A 16,061-nucleotide genomic window follows, 5' to 3' on the forward strand; every position below is an offset into this window, starting at 1 on the left:
CTGAAGGCATACAAGAGGGAACATGGTGATATGCATCCAGCAAGTCCAACGCTACCAACCAATGCTCATTCAACTAGACCGACCTTGAATGAGCATTTTGAATTTCTCCTTCAGGAAGAAATTGAGGGCACAAGTCTAAGATAGGACAAAGACCTACGTCCTTTTTGGCACTAAAAGGTAACAGGAACATCATCCAAGACCTACTTCTGGCATCAGCACCCTCTCTATGGCTCCCTTGGTCAAGAGATCCACCACTTCCTGGTGGAGTAAGGAGAGATGGTCCTCCATCAGCCTGTCTCAAGTAGTTGGCATGGGTTGAAGGGTTGTCACAAAGGAGAGGGAGTAAGTAGTGCCTTCAGACAATCTGGAAACGCAATCGGTCTGAGGATATCTACCTCCAGTGGTGCAGGTCATGGTGAAGTCTGCCTCCCACTGGTTGCCCATGATGGCTGGAGGGTGAACTACTGGTGGCTACGGCTGTCAGACGGGTGGCACACTGGCATGACCTTTGGCTGTTCAACCACACATTATTAGGGGCCACACAAAGTCTAGGGAGCTTGTGTGCAGTGGTGGGTGAAGAGACAGCTGGAATCTCCTTCTGTGGCCGTGAAAGTAGAGCTGGGGTTGCCGGGGAGGCCATGGAAAGGCCCAAGGATATGGCTGTAACCCTACTACCCTTGAAGTGCTCTAGACCTCAGTCCGTCTTGTTTCTGAAGAGACAGGAACCATCAAAGGGCATGTCCATCAGCGATGTTTGAACATCCCCTGAAAAGTCAGTCATCCTCAGCCAAGCGTGGTGCAGTAAGGCCACCAACGACGAAACAGCTCTGCCTAGCGAGTCGGTTGTGTCCATCTCACATCTGCTCGTGAACTTGGCTGCATCTCTCCAGTCTGCCAATGGGACTATGAGCAGCACCTGCGTAACCAAATCCCAAAGTGAATGGGAGAAACGGCCCAAAAGCAGACTGTGATCACGGACCGCAGTGCCAGGCTGGTGGAAGAATTTTTTTTCCGCTTAAGATGTCTTGAATTCCCTATCCAGTAAGGTGGCAGAGAATGCGGCAGGATTTACAAAATAAGTGGAGGATTGGACCACCAAGATAACAGGGTGCTGTGTGAGGAAACTGGGGTCCCCTGGGGTGAGGTGTTGGGGCAGGCAACTGTCCTGTTCACAGGAGCCCCTGTGCAAGGCTTGGACCAGGCCCAGAGCAGGACGTCTGTAAGCACTTCTTTAAATGGGAGAAGTACTTTGAGGGGGTATATCCCGGCTGACACACCTCTGACAAGACTGTCACTGAGGGCAGGCTAAGGTCAGGTCCTCGGCCCCACTTACCAGCATGGCAAAAGAGGCTCACTTCTCTATAGCGACGATAGAAGGAAAGACCAAGCCAGTATCTGGGAACATTGTCCAGTCCACTGGCTTGTGACAATCTCTCACACCAGTCCATGTTGGGGTCTATGGGCTGTTATTGTTCAGGGTCCAATGGCCCCATGTAATCTTCAGCAAATCCTAGCCCATTGGTATAGGTACAAATACCACAATGATGCTCGTCTTTGTATTTTCAGATGTCTTTAATTCAAGATCTTAAGCCTTCTTAGCCAACAGCAGCTGATATGCGTGGTGAACACGCCACGGCCTGGAGATCCAAGGGGTTCTACCTAATACTGCCAGATGGGGCAGTTCTTCTAAAAGAAACTCCCTTACACTTGGAAGCACATTAAGATATTCGGACACAAGACTAAATAGTCTACCTCTCCAAGCGCAGAAATTATAAGAACCCCTTCAGGGTTGGAATTATCCCCGGAACTAAGTCTACTTGAAACTGACCTCAGCCCTGAAGTCGTCGCGGGGTAATCCCCTGTCACAGCGACAAAACACATGTTTGCTAAGAAGGCTTAAGATCTTGAATTAAAGACATCTGAAAATAAAAAGACAAGCATCATTGTGGTATGTTATGAAACTATGTATTTAACGTGTGCAGAGGATTTGTATATATAGTAGAGTGGTCAGCTGGCCTCACACGTGGGGACTTGCTGGTTTTTCCCTACGTTATGCACCGTGCCAAATTACCTGCCATAAAGGATTGTTACTTGTGATAGACCTTAGAGCGCCATTTTGCCTATTGCTGACCACTGACTGTATGCCATTGGTATAGGGCTCAGGCTCCAGTCTGGAGGGTATGCTCCCGTCAGCGTTAGGCAACACCCCTTTATCTTCGTGTCGGAGATAAGAGGGGGGAGCTTGGAGCATTAAACCCCAGGACCAGCATCAGTGAAGGTCAAGATGGTAGGATAGGCACCAGTTCAGTTCCATCCGTGGGTCCCAGGATATCCATTTGGAGCCAAGGGTGAACCTTCTGGTGGAAAATCAGTAGGGGCCCTTCTCGAACCCAAAGGGCCTTAAGGCGCTCCAAGGGGACGGCCTCAAACTTCTCAATGCTGGGTGGGGGTCGCTCCAGCTGCCTGAAATCCAGAGATGCGCTCAACAGCGTAGCTAGGTTCTAGTGACAACGCTCCCTTGTCTCGTCAGATTACTTTGACGGGCGGGGTTAAGGCGAAGACCTCTGCATCTTGCGGAACTTACTAGAGTGGGACGACTTCAACTGCATTGAAGATCGATGGCTCTGCGATCGATCCCAAGAATTACGCTAAACCAGGATCAAGACGATCTCAGATTTACTTGTCAAGCAGCAAGGAGCTTGAGGGAAAGTGCATGGCGCGACAATCAGCACAGGTTTTAGCTTCATTGTTGCGCTCTAGACACCAGAGGCAAATGAGATGTGGGACCATCGACATTTGTCAGTGACCGACCCTATAGTGCTTGAATCCGGCCTTACTCTTACGACATACCTGCCACACCAGGAGACCAGACTCAAAAAACGTTGCTCTTTTTCACAGTTTTGGCAGTCACAAAACGTCTGTGGGTAGCGCACTCAGGATCTGCGCTGACTGGCACGGAAGTACCTTCGGTAGTGCATTATCTGGTAGAGACTATCTAGTTGCAGCTTCCTTACCTTTGAATTTCCCAGGCATCAGGCTGGATCCAGAAACTTTTGCTAAGCAATACCCCTTGCATGCAACGTAGGGTGGCTCCATTAGGCTCCGCGTGACAATTTCAATAGCGCCGGTTATGACAATCAGATACCTGAGCCAAACCATCCAGGCGGTGGGTTGCGGACTCATCCTTCACTAAAAAGTCTTGCAGGACTGAATGGGCAAAATGTCTGTCCCTGCACAACTGAACACCAAGGAAGTAAAGTTTTGCAAACATATGCAAAGAAGCACACGTTGCTGCCAGACAGATGTCTTGGACACCCCGAGCCAAGGCAATAGTCGCAGCTTTTTCCCTGGTGGAATAGGCCCTAAATCCCTCTGGGGGCTGCTTCTTTGCCAATGCATAACAGATCTTGATGCAGAGAATGAGCAAGAAATGGTCCTTGTCTGAACTGCCCTTATCTTCTTTGCTTCCACGTAGTCCACAAAGAGTTGGTCCTCCACCGGAACTCTTTTGTGCGGTTAATGTGGAACGACAACACTCTTTTTGGGTCATGTTGGTGGAACGGGGTCACAACCTTTGGCAAAAAGAATGCCCTGGGGCGAAGCATCACCTTGTCCAGAAAAGTACATAAGATAAGGAAGCAAGCAAGGTAAAGCCTGCAACTCACTCACCCTCCAGCCAAGTAGTTGTAATTGCCACCAAGAAGGCTGTTTTTATGTCAACAGAAGGAAAGGACAATTGTGCAAAGGCTCAAAGAGAGCACACATCAGATAGGTAAGGACCAAATAATGGTCCCACTGTGGCATACCAAAGGGCGTGGGCGGAAACAAATGCCCTTTTAGAAATGTATTTACAATAGGAGTTTTGAAGAGAAAGGGCTGGTTTGGCAGCCACAAAAAAAGCAGACAGAGCAGAAAGGTAACCCTTGAGAGTTCCAAAAGCAGAGCAATGCTGGGCAAGGGTTAGAATGAATAAAAGGACAGTAGAAAGAGAAGCAGAAAGAGGGTCATTGGGCCTTTCTGTATAGAATGCAAAACAAATTTCTACCAACGGCAGGCGTATACTGTCTTTGTGGAGGGCTGCCTAGCCGCCAGATTAACGTTACAGACTTCGAGACGAAGGTCTAAAGCTATCAACTGTCACCGATCAGTCTCCACGCATGGAGGAGCAAAGTTAACAGGTTTGGGTGGAGGACTCTCCCCTGCTGCTGCTGCTACAGAAGGTCCTCCCGAAGGGGCAGCCTGATTGGAGGATCGATACTCATTCTCAGAAGCTCTGGGTACCAGACTCTCCTTGCCCAGTCCGGATCCACAAGAATGATGTGGGCCTGCTCGCTCCTGGTCTTCTTCAGAACCTTGGGCAGGAGTGGTATGGGCGGAAAGGCGTACAACTGGCCAGAGCTCCACTCCCGACTTAAAGCATCACCGAGTGATAGCTACCTTGGAAACACCAGCTCGCAGTACTGCTGACAATGTGCGTTCCCTTCAGAGGCGAACAAATCTAACCAAGGTTTTCCCCACTGCTGAAAGAGACCTTGCGCCACCTCCGACTAGAGATACCATTCGTGGTCCACCAGGCATCGACGGCCGAGTTTGTCCACCCTGGTGTTCAAAGAACTTGCCAGGTGTTGAACCACCAGGGTTATGCCCGGCTGTTCCAGCCATTTCCAGAGACAAAGAACCTCTCAACAAGGGGTCCATGACCCCACCTGCCCTATTTGTTGCAGTACCTCATGGCGGTGGTGTTGTCCGTGAACACCTACACTAACTTACCCTTGATAGAAGGAATAAATGCTTTCAATGGTAACACAGATTCCCTCCGTAACTGACACCATTCCCATCTTCAATCTTACCGCTCACTTGCTGGCCCAAGATGAACTCTCCCTCCTTAAAAAAGGCCTCACCTTTGTTCCTACTGTGGCACCTAACTTCATGGAGTTACACACCGAACTCCTAAGGTTCTTCAGGCGTGTTCGTTTGAAGGCATTTTTCCAAATCCACCCATTGCCAGAAATAAATGCACAGACTCCCTTTCGCCCTCCTTCAACCTTTTTACCATCTGCGAGTCTAATATCACAAGAAGTAATTACATTCGAGAAACTGGTGCTTAAAGACCTCACGAGCATGAAACAAAAAAGGTTTATACCATATAACATCACACTTAAAGAAAAACAGGCCATCTGTTCCCTGAAAACCAATGACTCAATCGTGATTAAAAGTGCAGACAAAGGGGGTGGAATTGTCATACAGGAACTTGACTCTTATACATCTGAAATCCAAAGACAACTAGACAATACAGACCACTACCTTAGGCTCGCATCTAACCCGACCAAGGTACTTCAGGAACTAATACGCAAGATCACAACAGAGGCAGTATCAGAAGTTTTCCTGACTAAAAAAGAATTCAACTATCTAAATGTGAAAAGTCCAAGAACCCCGGTAATATATACTTTACCAAAGATTCACAAGAATCTAAGCACCCCTCCAGGCCGCCCAATTGTATCGGCATGTGGCTCAATACTGGAACCCTTGGGGGCATTTGTTGATTTCTTTATAAAAGAATTTGTCCCTCCAACAGCTTGCTATGTACGTGACTCCATGTCCATGATGAACCTGATCGAGCACCATTCCTTCAATCCCCTAACCGATACCCTGTGCACCATGGACGTGGAGTCTCTGTATACAAATATTCCGCAAACAGCGGCTTTGCTGGTTATACAGAGAACTTTAGATAGTCGCCCACGTCCACATGCTATTCCCACATCCTTTATTTGCAAATTACTGGAACTCTGCTTGACCAGAAATTTCTTCATGTTTCAAGGCCTCTTCTATCAGCAAATTAAGGGGACCTCCATGGGCGCGATTTTTGCCCCCAACCTGGCTATATTGTTCATGGACGAAATAGAAAGGCAGGTAATTCTGCTACCCTCCAATCCCTTCTTCTCCGGTATCATCATGTGGCGCAGATACATTGATGACATCTTCATGATATGGAGACTAGACACCAATGTACTGCGCCACTTTTTACACTGGATGAATAACAACTGTTTGGGACTCCAATTCACCTCCACATCTGACAAAACTTCCATACATTTCTTGGATTTGACAATTTTTCATTAGGAAGGCGAATTGCTTACAAGGCTATTCAGAAAACCCACAGAGAGAAACACTTTGCTAGAGTACTCCAGTAATCACCCCAGGGCATTGAGGGACTCTTTACCATTTTCCCAAATCTTACGAATTAGGCGAAACTGTTCCCATAGGGAGGATTACTTTAGAGAAAGCACTATCCTGGCCAACAAACTTAAAGACAGGGGATACCCGAAGAAAATTATAAAAAACGCCCTTCAAAAAGGGCCTGGTACCGCCCACGTGAGACGCTCCTTGTTCCAAACCCAAAGAAAAACATGGACAGAATAGCGTGCGTCATAACTTTCTCTCCCATCTCCAACAATTTGAGAAAAATGATACTAAAACATTGGCCGGTGATTAATGCAGGTATTCTAGAAATCGAGCGCCCCCTCTTTGCATTCAAAAAGAGCAAGAATCTAAAGGACCATCTGGTTCGCGCAGCGCTTCCCAGTCCCAACCACTCTTCTACTCTTGAGACAGCATGGAGTCTGTCCCCCATAGTTGGACATGTCAAATGTGGTGGATGCACAGTCTGTAATTTAACAATTGAAGGCAAAACATTTGTGTTCAACAATGTCACCTTTAAATGTAACACTCTCACAAACTAACACAAGCAACGTAATTTATCTCATCCAATGTCCGTGCAACAAAAATTATGTTGACCAAACCTCACAAAAAATCAAGACCCGTGTTTGCCAGCATAGGAGCCGCAACAGGTGTCGGACGCCAAATGCCCCACTGGTTGAACACTTCCTGGAGGCAAATCATGATGAGGACGACATTCGATGGACTGTTCTAAAGGCATTGAAACTTCCCCAGAGAGGTGGTAGCATGTCCAGTCTCCTTAACAAAGAAGAGTTGAAGTGCATAATACTGCTGGACTCTATTCGAAATGGACTGAACCGGACAGAGGATTGGACATCGCTAATCTAAATGTCTATTGATGCGCAGCCAGCAGTAATGCTTATTCTTTTATGAAGTGACTCATTTTAAGTACCATAAAACTTGTTCACATTTCTCTCTGAAACCAGAATAGCCTTGAGATATGAAGAAAACAGAAACTGTCAAAGAACTGAATAATTGAAAATTTTACTACTATCATGTTTTAATTGCTTTAAAATCCAATGTGTATGAATGTAGAGCACTAAAAGGCCCTCACTCCTCATGGTTATGAGCACATAACTGCACTATAAGCCACCACAGAACCCCTGATAACCACTGACCGTAATATCGCCGCCCATCCTACCATGGCCACTGCAACACAACCCAGTTGCACACCCGCCAAGCCAATTCCAACACTCCATCATGGCCGCCAAACACAAGGAAGCTGTGCCTAGTCTTTCCTTAGTTTCGGCACTTCACCGGCCTTAAATGACCAACCAACGAGGCACACTTGCACAGCGGATTCGCGCTGCCACCGAAGAGGGAGAAGACCATCGTGTTTCTTCCTCCCACCCACCGCCGCTTCCATTGAGAAGTCAGGTAAGCTTGGTTCCAAATCCGCTCCAGACTCCTTCACTCCTACTATGGAAGGGCCGTTCTAAATGTCAATTTCATCATTTAGCATCGAGCCTGCGGACCAAATCAAAGGAGCCAATCGACTCCGCTAAAACCAAAAAGGGAGAAAACCCTTGTGTTCCTGTCTCCCACCCGCCGCTGCTTCCAATTGAAGCAACGTAAGCTTCCATCCTCACCTGCCAGTCACGCCAACCCAGAACGTGAAGTGCCCATTGCTAATGGTAAAATCAATCTCTTACCATACAGCACCCCGCTCCCAGAGCCGAAAAGAGAAATGGACTAAACACCTTCTCCCCAACAAGGAACAATCATGCCCTCACGACCCTGATCTAGGACCCGTGAAGGTAATTACTCCTGGCTCTAGTATTTAATGGCCCGGCGACTGCCCGTAGGCAGTCCCACGCCAAACCAAGCCTCTGTAGGACTTGGTAGGTCAGTGCTTCTCTCACCCACGTTCACCACCACCTCACTTCACCCATGTAGACTGCAATCCTCCCAAACCTTGCCTGGCCTCCAGGATCACAATTAGGCGATAATAATTAGAAATTCACTGGCTCACCACCATCACGAGCACCCCAAGTTAATTCTTTGCTTACCTCGAACCTGAGATGTCACCGCCCACCCTATTAAGCACTATTGAACAAAACTAAGAAATGAATGACCACCTCATCACCAAGTCACCGCGCCGTTTTTTCACTGTGCCAAATGCACCGATGTATAAAAAACCACGATATGACACCACGACTCACCGTTATCTCAGATAAATTCACTATGAGATGCAGCTAAGAGTGGCCTGTAATCTATACATGGACCCTGCTGAATGTTTTTAAACTTTATGATTTCAGGCGGATGCCTCATGTTGTTTCTCCATTTTTTCCCCCCTTTTCACTTTCACAGGCGTTCGTATTGTAAACAGGCAGTGATCTAAAACAGTCCTGATGATGATCCCGTTTCACTAGGAGCATTAGGGATCGAAACGTTGACGCTTTAAAAACAGTGTGACATGTAACTCATTGTACATATTCAATTGTTTACACTGTTGGTTGTGATTTGCGGAATTGTTTATTTAAATCGCAAGCCACTCTGGCTCCAAAGAAATTTCTACTTGCCTGTAAAACCTTTCTCTTTCCACTTACCCCTTCTCTTAATCTATGGTTTTTCTATTTTCTTGGGATAGGTACAGGATTGTGCCCTATCTTAATGTTCGTATTTGACCCCCTCCAGGTCAATTAATCCTTTTGTTATTCCTGAAAATAAAATACTCCTCGCCCGGCTGGGTTTGGAGAAAATATAGTACCGATTGTGGTCTATATTGCTATCTTCCGTTATATTGCAACTCCTTAGGACCCTTGTTCCTTTTAATATGAAAAGAAGACTGGCCACGGGGTGGGGCCTATATAGGTTCCGCCATGCAAGTCACTTTCGCCATGGATGACGTCAACAACCCCACGCTGAGCCGAACCAAGACACCTATCAGCACACAGGGGTACTGACTATGAAAAGAATTTGGGATACAGTGACACCTGGCGATAATTCTAAGGTAAGGACTCTGCAGCTAGAAGTCTATCAGATACATTATTTGCCGCCATGGATTGCTAAAAGGCAAATGAAAAATAAATTCCCTGATGTTACCAGTGGTAAAATGCAACTCATCCAATCAAAATGATAAGAAGCTAGGCTTCAAGGAAAATGTCAAAAAGAAGACCAGGGAGGAAAGCTATTGAATTAGGGAGCATCACACTGAGAAGTAATAAAGCCATCCAATCATGAGCAAGGGGCGGACGAAAAGCCCACTCTACGGATTATTATATTGTAGACAAAAAGTCAGCAGGAGTGGTCTGTGGGCAACACCTAAAAATAATTCACTAAGAAATGCACTTATAACAAAGACAGCAATAAAAGGACTAAGGGAAGAGCAGCTAGATGACAGTAACGTCCTACTGAAGGGCCAGAATATAGACATAAGGAAATGTGGGCATATTTGCCATTGATCAAGAGATATTCACCTACAAAACCGTATTCACCATTTTCTGGTCTTCTCTGGATAACCTTTGGTAACAAATCAACCCACCATAAAGAAGACTACAAAATGGAGATTTGATAATACTCACAGGCAAAGGATGTACATTTGCTTACATTCTATTCTGGAGAGCATTTCCACTTAATGCAATACAGGAAAGCATGCCATCTATTATGTAAAGTGGAAATGTATGAGGATACATACGTGCTGCTGACCCCCCACAATGACTGGGTGTGAGTTAAGTGTGGCAGGGTATGCTCAGACGTGAGTCCCTTGCTCACTTTGCCACTGTATTCAAGCAAGCCGGGCTGAAGACGGCTGGAATGCCAGAAACCGGTCCTCGGAAGCTTGTTTCCGGTCCAAGGAAGACATGGCTTGGCAGTTCAGGCTGAACTGTTCCCATGAGGCACAGGGTCAGACTGATTTGCATATAGCCATGTCTGAAGTAGGGTGGCAGAGTGGGCTAAAGAACGGTGATGGATTAAACTCAGATCTTTTGACTGGGTGTGAGTGTTTGATTTTTTCAGATGCTCCGTCCATCACCACCCCCTTTTGTACAGCTTTTGGCCGCCATAAGTGTGGCAGGGTATGCTCAGACGTGAGTCCCTTGCTCACTTTGCCACTGGATTCAAGCAAGCTGGGCTGAAGACGGCTGGAATGCCAGAAACCGGTCCTCGGAAGCTTGTTTCCGGTCCAGGGACGGCATGGCTTGGCAGTTCGGGCTGGACTGTTCCCATGAGGCACAGGGTCAGACTGATTTGCATATAGCCATGTCTGAACTGGGGTGGCAGAGTGGGCTAAAGAACGGTGATGGATTAAACCCAGAACTTTTAACTGGGTGTGAGTGTTTGATTGATTCAGATGCTCCGTCCATCACCACCCCCTTTTGTACCGCGACCCCACACAATCAAAGCAGATGCTGATATATTTATCCTTTAAATAATCACCAATATATTCTAATGTTAAGCGTGAGACAAAATTAGAAGAGGGATTACTAGGTCTACCTCTTTTCACGGAGCATACCGTAATTTCTAGAGCCATAATTATCAAAATGTCTTAACTCATTCTTTCTCTGTGATTTTATATCGAGGTTTCATTTTTTGTATTTTTATTAACGATTTTGGTTACAGGAGATACAAATTATCATTATCCAAATGATGACACAATCTTAATCTTCAGGGCTCCAAAGTGACCACAAATTCACATTGAAGCGTGTACCAAACTCTGCAAAATAATAAATGTACAAGATAACATTTCTGCATCCCTGGTGCTCTGGAGAATGAACTTCATGTAAGCACGTTCTGACTTGAGCTTAAATAAAGCAACAGTTCTAAGTCATACAAGCATTTTTATAATGAGCTTTTGGCACAGTTGTATATATATTCAATAAAAGGTTACCTTGAAGCATGGTTTAAACTCCTGGTCTTGGGAATAGTATTTCCAGATTTTATGCTATTTGCTTCACTGGGGGGTTCTTTAAGAATATCCATCCTCTGCCTACAATAAAAAAGTATTTTCTTGTAACTTCTTCTCACATCCAACCACTTGTGCCCACAGAGAACTAGTTCACTAGTTAATGTCCAACACTAAATCGGATTCGTTAAATTACTTCATGACAATTTTCACTGAATTTATGGTATTGTATAGCACAAACCTGCATTTAAGAAAATACTGGATTAAAATGGTTATTGACCAAACACAATCCTTGGGACTTGCAGAGAGAGTATCACATTAGTGCATTTTCCATTCTTACTTCACGGTGGCATTTACAGTACATGTAGGCTGGCTGCTGACAAGTAGGAATAACATTAAACCACAGTAGGTGGATTGTATTTAATATATTACAGACCTGCTTCAACAGTTAACGTCTATTCCCTGCTTGTCTGTCAGTCACACTCCATTTGGAACAAACAACAAGCACTGGAAGGTCAATGGAAACTTCAAGTGACATCCTTCAGAGTGATTCGAAGCATTCGAAGGAGACCAATTACAGATCACAAGTAACAAGGGTGACTAAGATCCGTTGGGGGGTGGAGTGCTTTTCCCCCAATGCTTTGCAGATCTTGATGCAGACTAATATATATCATGAGATGGTCTATGTAAGAACTGGGACCACCAGTTCTCCGGGGTAGCCTTGCACGAGCAGGTAGGCACCCCGACAGCTCTGGTGTTAAGTGACTACACAGCACACACACACACACTGAGACACTAAATGCACGCAATGACTGAGTCAACACCAATGAGTTGTGATTTAAAACAATATGCTTTTTTCTGGAATAAAATGCAGGGTAGTCAATCACTCAATACCTTCACCTACTAAAGCATTATCAGGGGTGCAGTTCAATAATCACTGTAACCTTATACCATAACTATTTCATTCATAAACAATCCCTGCAGTATAGCACTTTAGGCATTTGGGCAACAGTTCCTTAGATAAGAATTAACATTTCATCAGGCCAACTTAACAGTTCATTCCTCTGTAGAAGGCAGTTCCTTTAGATAACTGTGGGCCTGGAGTCAACAGCTTCTTGTTACAGGCCTAAACACTTGAGTGTAAATCAGGCAACATTGCATTAGGCAAGGAGACACAGGCATTTGGGGTAAATATGCATTTCATTAAACATATTCAACTTGGCTTGTGCATATAAAACATCTCCTCGGGGCCAACAAAACATTCTATATCTCCCCCATGGCCTTTCTAATAGAAGGGGTCTCTGTAGGCAATTCTGTGGGGCTGAACTTATCTCCTGGCCCAGTTCAGAGTACTTCTTCGAGTTACAGGGGGCCAACAGGGCCAGACAACAGTCATTGGGGGGGGGGGGGGGGGGGGAGGGGGGGGGGGCCTCGGGGCCCCACATTCACTACTGCAGCCGCCCGAGGAGATGTTTTATATGCACAAGCCAAGTTGAATATGTTTAATGAAATGCATATTTACCCCAAATGCCTGTGTCTCCTTGCCTAATGCAATGTTGCCTGATTTACACTCAAGTGTTTAGGCCTGTCAGCAAGTCACTTCAGGTGGTCCCTGGGTTCCCCTCCCGCCGGGCCAGATCAGTGGCCTAGTTCAGGGTTCCTCACTCTACTTGGAAGGCAGCACCTAAGCCCTGTCACTCTCAGTGGCATAGGCCCCTGACTAGGCCCTACTGCCTAAGTCTCCTGTGTGGGTCCCCCAGGTCAGCGATGCCCCAACTGACTAAAAAGTTTCCCTCCTTTCCTTATATATGCCCAGCTCAGGTGACCACTCTCTGAGGCGGCAAAAATAGGCTCTGCCTCTATTCTGGAAGGTTCCAGGAGCTTCCCCACTCTAACTATGGGTAGGCGATGGAAGGCTGGCATTGCAACAATGTTTGGGGTCCCAGCCAGCTCCTGGCAACTAGAGTGCTACACAAAAAGACCAGGCTGCAGCAGCGGGGGCCAGTGGCAGCCATGTTTGAAGTAGAGAGCACCTGCACCTTAGCACTGATTGGCAATGGGAAGGTGCCCGGAGACCTAAGGCCAACAAAAAAAAAAAAGTGGGAAAGGCAAGGGCGAAATAAATAGGGAAAGACCACCTTAGGGCTGACAGGTCTAACAGTCTATTTCTGCACCGCCTTCCCTTTCTTGACTCCAAACAATACCACCAAGAGTTGATTATCCACCTGGAACTCTTTTGTGCAGTCAAGGTAGAAGGACAACACTCTTTCTGGGTCCAGCAGTGGAGTCTCTCCTCTTCTTTAGGGGGCGAGCCAGAGCACAGAAGGAAGGCTGTGATAAATCGGCTATGCAAAAGAGTTACCACTTTCAGTCAAACGGATGCTTGTCTGGGTAAGAGGGTGTGCAGACAATACCTGTAACTCACCGAATCTCTGGACAGATGCTTTTGCCAGCAGAAAGGCTGTCTCGATGGGGAGGAGTCAGAGTGGACATTTGTGGAGCGGCTCAAAGAGAGCGCATGCGAGAAACGTAAAAACGAAATTTAAGTCCTATTCGGGCATAATAAAAGGCGCTAGTGGAAACATGTTGGAGGCCTTTTAAGAATCTATGTACTATAGGAGATTTAAAGAGGGATGGCTGGTCAGGCAGCCATAAAAAACTGAGATGACAGACAGATAACTTTTCAACGTGCCTAAAGCAGTACCTTGCTGGGCCAAAGAAAAAATTAACAGAAGAACTTGAGAAAGGGATTCAGACAAAGGGTCAACTTGTCATTCTGTACACCATATTACAAAGTTGCTCTAATGGCAGGCATAAACCAGAGTGACGCCTGCCAAGATACCATTGCAGACTTACCCTGCCCTGTTGCTTGGGACACAAGATGCTCACAAAGTGGCAACCTGACCGGAACTGATGCTCAAGCTCAACAGCTCTGTATACCAGAATTTCCATGCCTAATACGACACCACAGAAATAACTTGTGCCCGGTTCCTGATCTTCCCGAGAACTCTGGGCAGGAGTGTTATTGGCAGAAAGGTGCACAGGAGGCCAGAGCTGTAATCGAGAAAAAAGCATCTCAGAGCAAGAGCAGCCTTCAAAACTCCAGCGTGCAAAATTACTGACATTGTCTGTTTTCGGCAGAGGTGAACAGATCCAACCAAGGATATCGCCATTCTTCGAAGAGACATTGTACCACCTCCGGATGGAGATGCCATTTGTGATTTGCTAAGCATCGATAGCTGAGTTTGTCTGAGCATGCGAGGTGATCAACAACTAGGGATAAGTCTTGGTGTTTCTAGCTATTTCCAGAGGCACAAGGCTACTTCACAAAGGGCCCACGACCCCACACTTGCTTTTTTGTTGCACTACCACATGGCAGTGGTTTTGTCGGCAAACATTTGGACTAGCCTTCGCTTGATTGAAGGGAGAAAGGCCTTCAATGCCAATCTAATCATCTGAAGCTCAAACAGATTGTTCTGGAACGTCACTAGAGTCCGTTCTGGTTGGGTAAGGAAGGTGTCTCTGCCATTGACCCAACTGCAGTTTGTTAGCCACCACTATAGTTCTTTTGCAGTTCCCTCCGAGATCTGGACCATGTCAAAGAGATTTGCTTGATGCCTTGCCCACTGAACTTCAAGTCCCATTGCACAGCCTATATATGCCACTAGGCATGTGCCACAGGCAGGAGGCCCAGCAGTGTCAGTCTCACCTAAATCCAGGATAGAGGCTGACACATCGGAATGTTCTTGACTCACTGTTCTGGAGGATAAGACCAAAACTGCACTTTAGAACGGCTCTAATGAAGGGAAGCATCTGAGAGGGAGACAGATGTGAGATCGGCACGTTGATAGTGAACCCTACAAAACGCAGAAGTTTCGCCGTAGTGTTAAGGTGAAAGACGACTGCCTGGGGTGAGCCAAACTTCAACAGCCAATCGTCAAGATAGGGAAAAGACTGGAATCCCTAACCTCCGTTGGTGAGCGCCAGCCACCAACATCACTTTCAGGGAAAACTGAGGGGCGGCGGTAAGACAGAAAAAGAGCACTGCAAATTGAAGTGTCCTTGACCCATTGTGAACCGCAGGTAATTTACGTAGGCAGGCAGGGTTGAATTACAGGGAAAGGTTCTGGGATTCTCCTCCAGGGCGTAATTGCCTTATATCCTATTTTTGGAGGAAGCTATTCGAGGTATTGAACATTTGATACCTTATTTAGCAACCAGTTAGTGTGCGAGTGCCTCTTCCTCCATTTCTCAGTACTCTTGGATAAAGAAATACTTCACGATTCCAAGTGGTGGTTTTAGATATATTTATTTTGCTGTCCGGTATTTGTAGCGAAGTAAAGTGCAATTGGAGACACTCAACAGCCTACACATGGTTTGCCCATATGGTCATCCAGACCAGGGCATCCTCAAGGCTTTCATAGGAATAACTCCAATTCTTACAGTTTCAACAAAAGGGTAGATATTTCTTGTAGCCCAAAAATTATTCAACAATGACAATTAATTTGCGATCTGTGCGGCAGCATCCGTCTTGGTAAGATCTACGAGTAAAGTATGTAGGTAGGCAGGTCTGGGATGTATAAGTATGAGTCCTGAAACTCCAACACTACCATTGTCTCCCGGGTTCAGGGCAGACAGGACTTGCGTGAGCATTTTGAATTTCTCCTTTTATTAACAAGAGGTTGAGAAGGTGCAGTCTAGATTAGGACAAAGACCTCCACACTTCTTGGGCACCAGAAAGTAGCGGGAATAGCAACCATGACCTACTTCTGATGCAGACACCGTCTCTATGGCTCCCTCGGCCAAAAGAGCCAACACTTCTTGAAGGAGTAAGGAGAGATGGCCCTCCATCAGCGTGTTGCAAGTGGGTGCTTCGAGTTGAAGGGGGAGGTCACAGAGGAGAGAATAGCCCCTTTGGACGAGCTGCAAAACCCAACGGTCAGATGTTCTTGACCTCAAGCGGTGCAGGTGATGGGTGTAT

At 46.3% G+C, this 16,061-nt stretch overlaps 1 protein-coding gene across 1 annotated transcript in view; it reads right to left on the bottom strand.

The window, feature by feature from the left end:
- The window catches only part of LOC147659359 (RING1 and YY1-binding protein-like), a 338,398-nt gene that overhangs the window by 29,615 nt on the left and 292,722 nt on the right, over positions 1-16,061 (bottom strand). The window contains exon 4 of the mRNA XM_086951802.1: positions 11,066-11,164. Within this exon, the coding sequence (XP_086807928.1) occupies positions 11,066-11,164 (99 nt within the window). The remainder of the gene's footprint in view (positions 1-11,065; positions 11,165-16,061) is intronic.

The sequence above is a fragment of the Lissotriton vulgaris genome, unplaced genomic scaffold, assembly GCF_964263255.1.
Source record: "Lissotriton vulgaris unplaced genomic scaffold, aLisVul1.2 SCAFFOLD_643, whole genome shotgun sequence".
NCBI lineage: Eukaryota > Metazoa > Chordata > Amphibia > Caudata > Salamandridae > Lissotriton > Lissotriton vulgaris.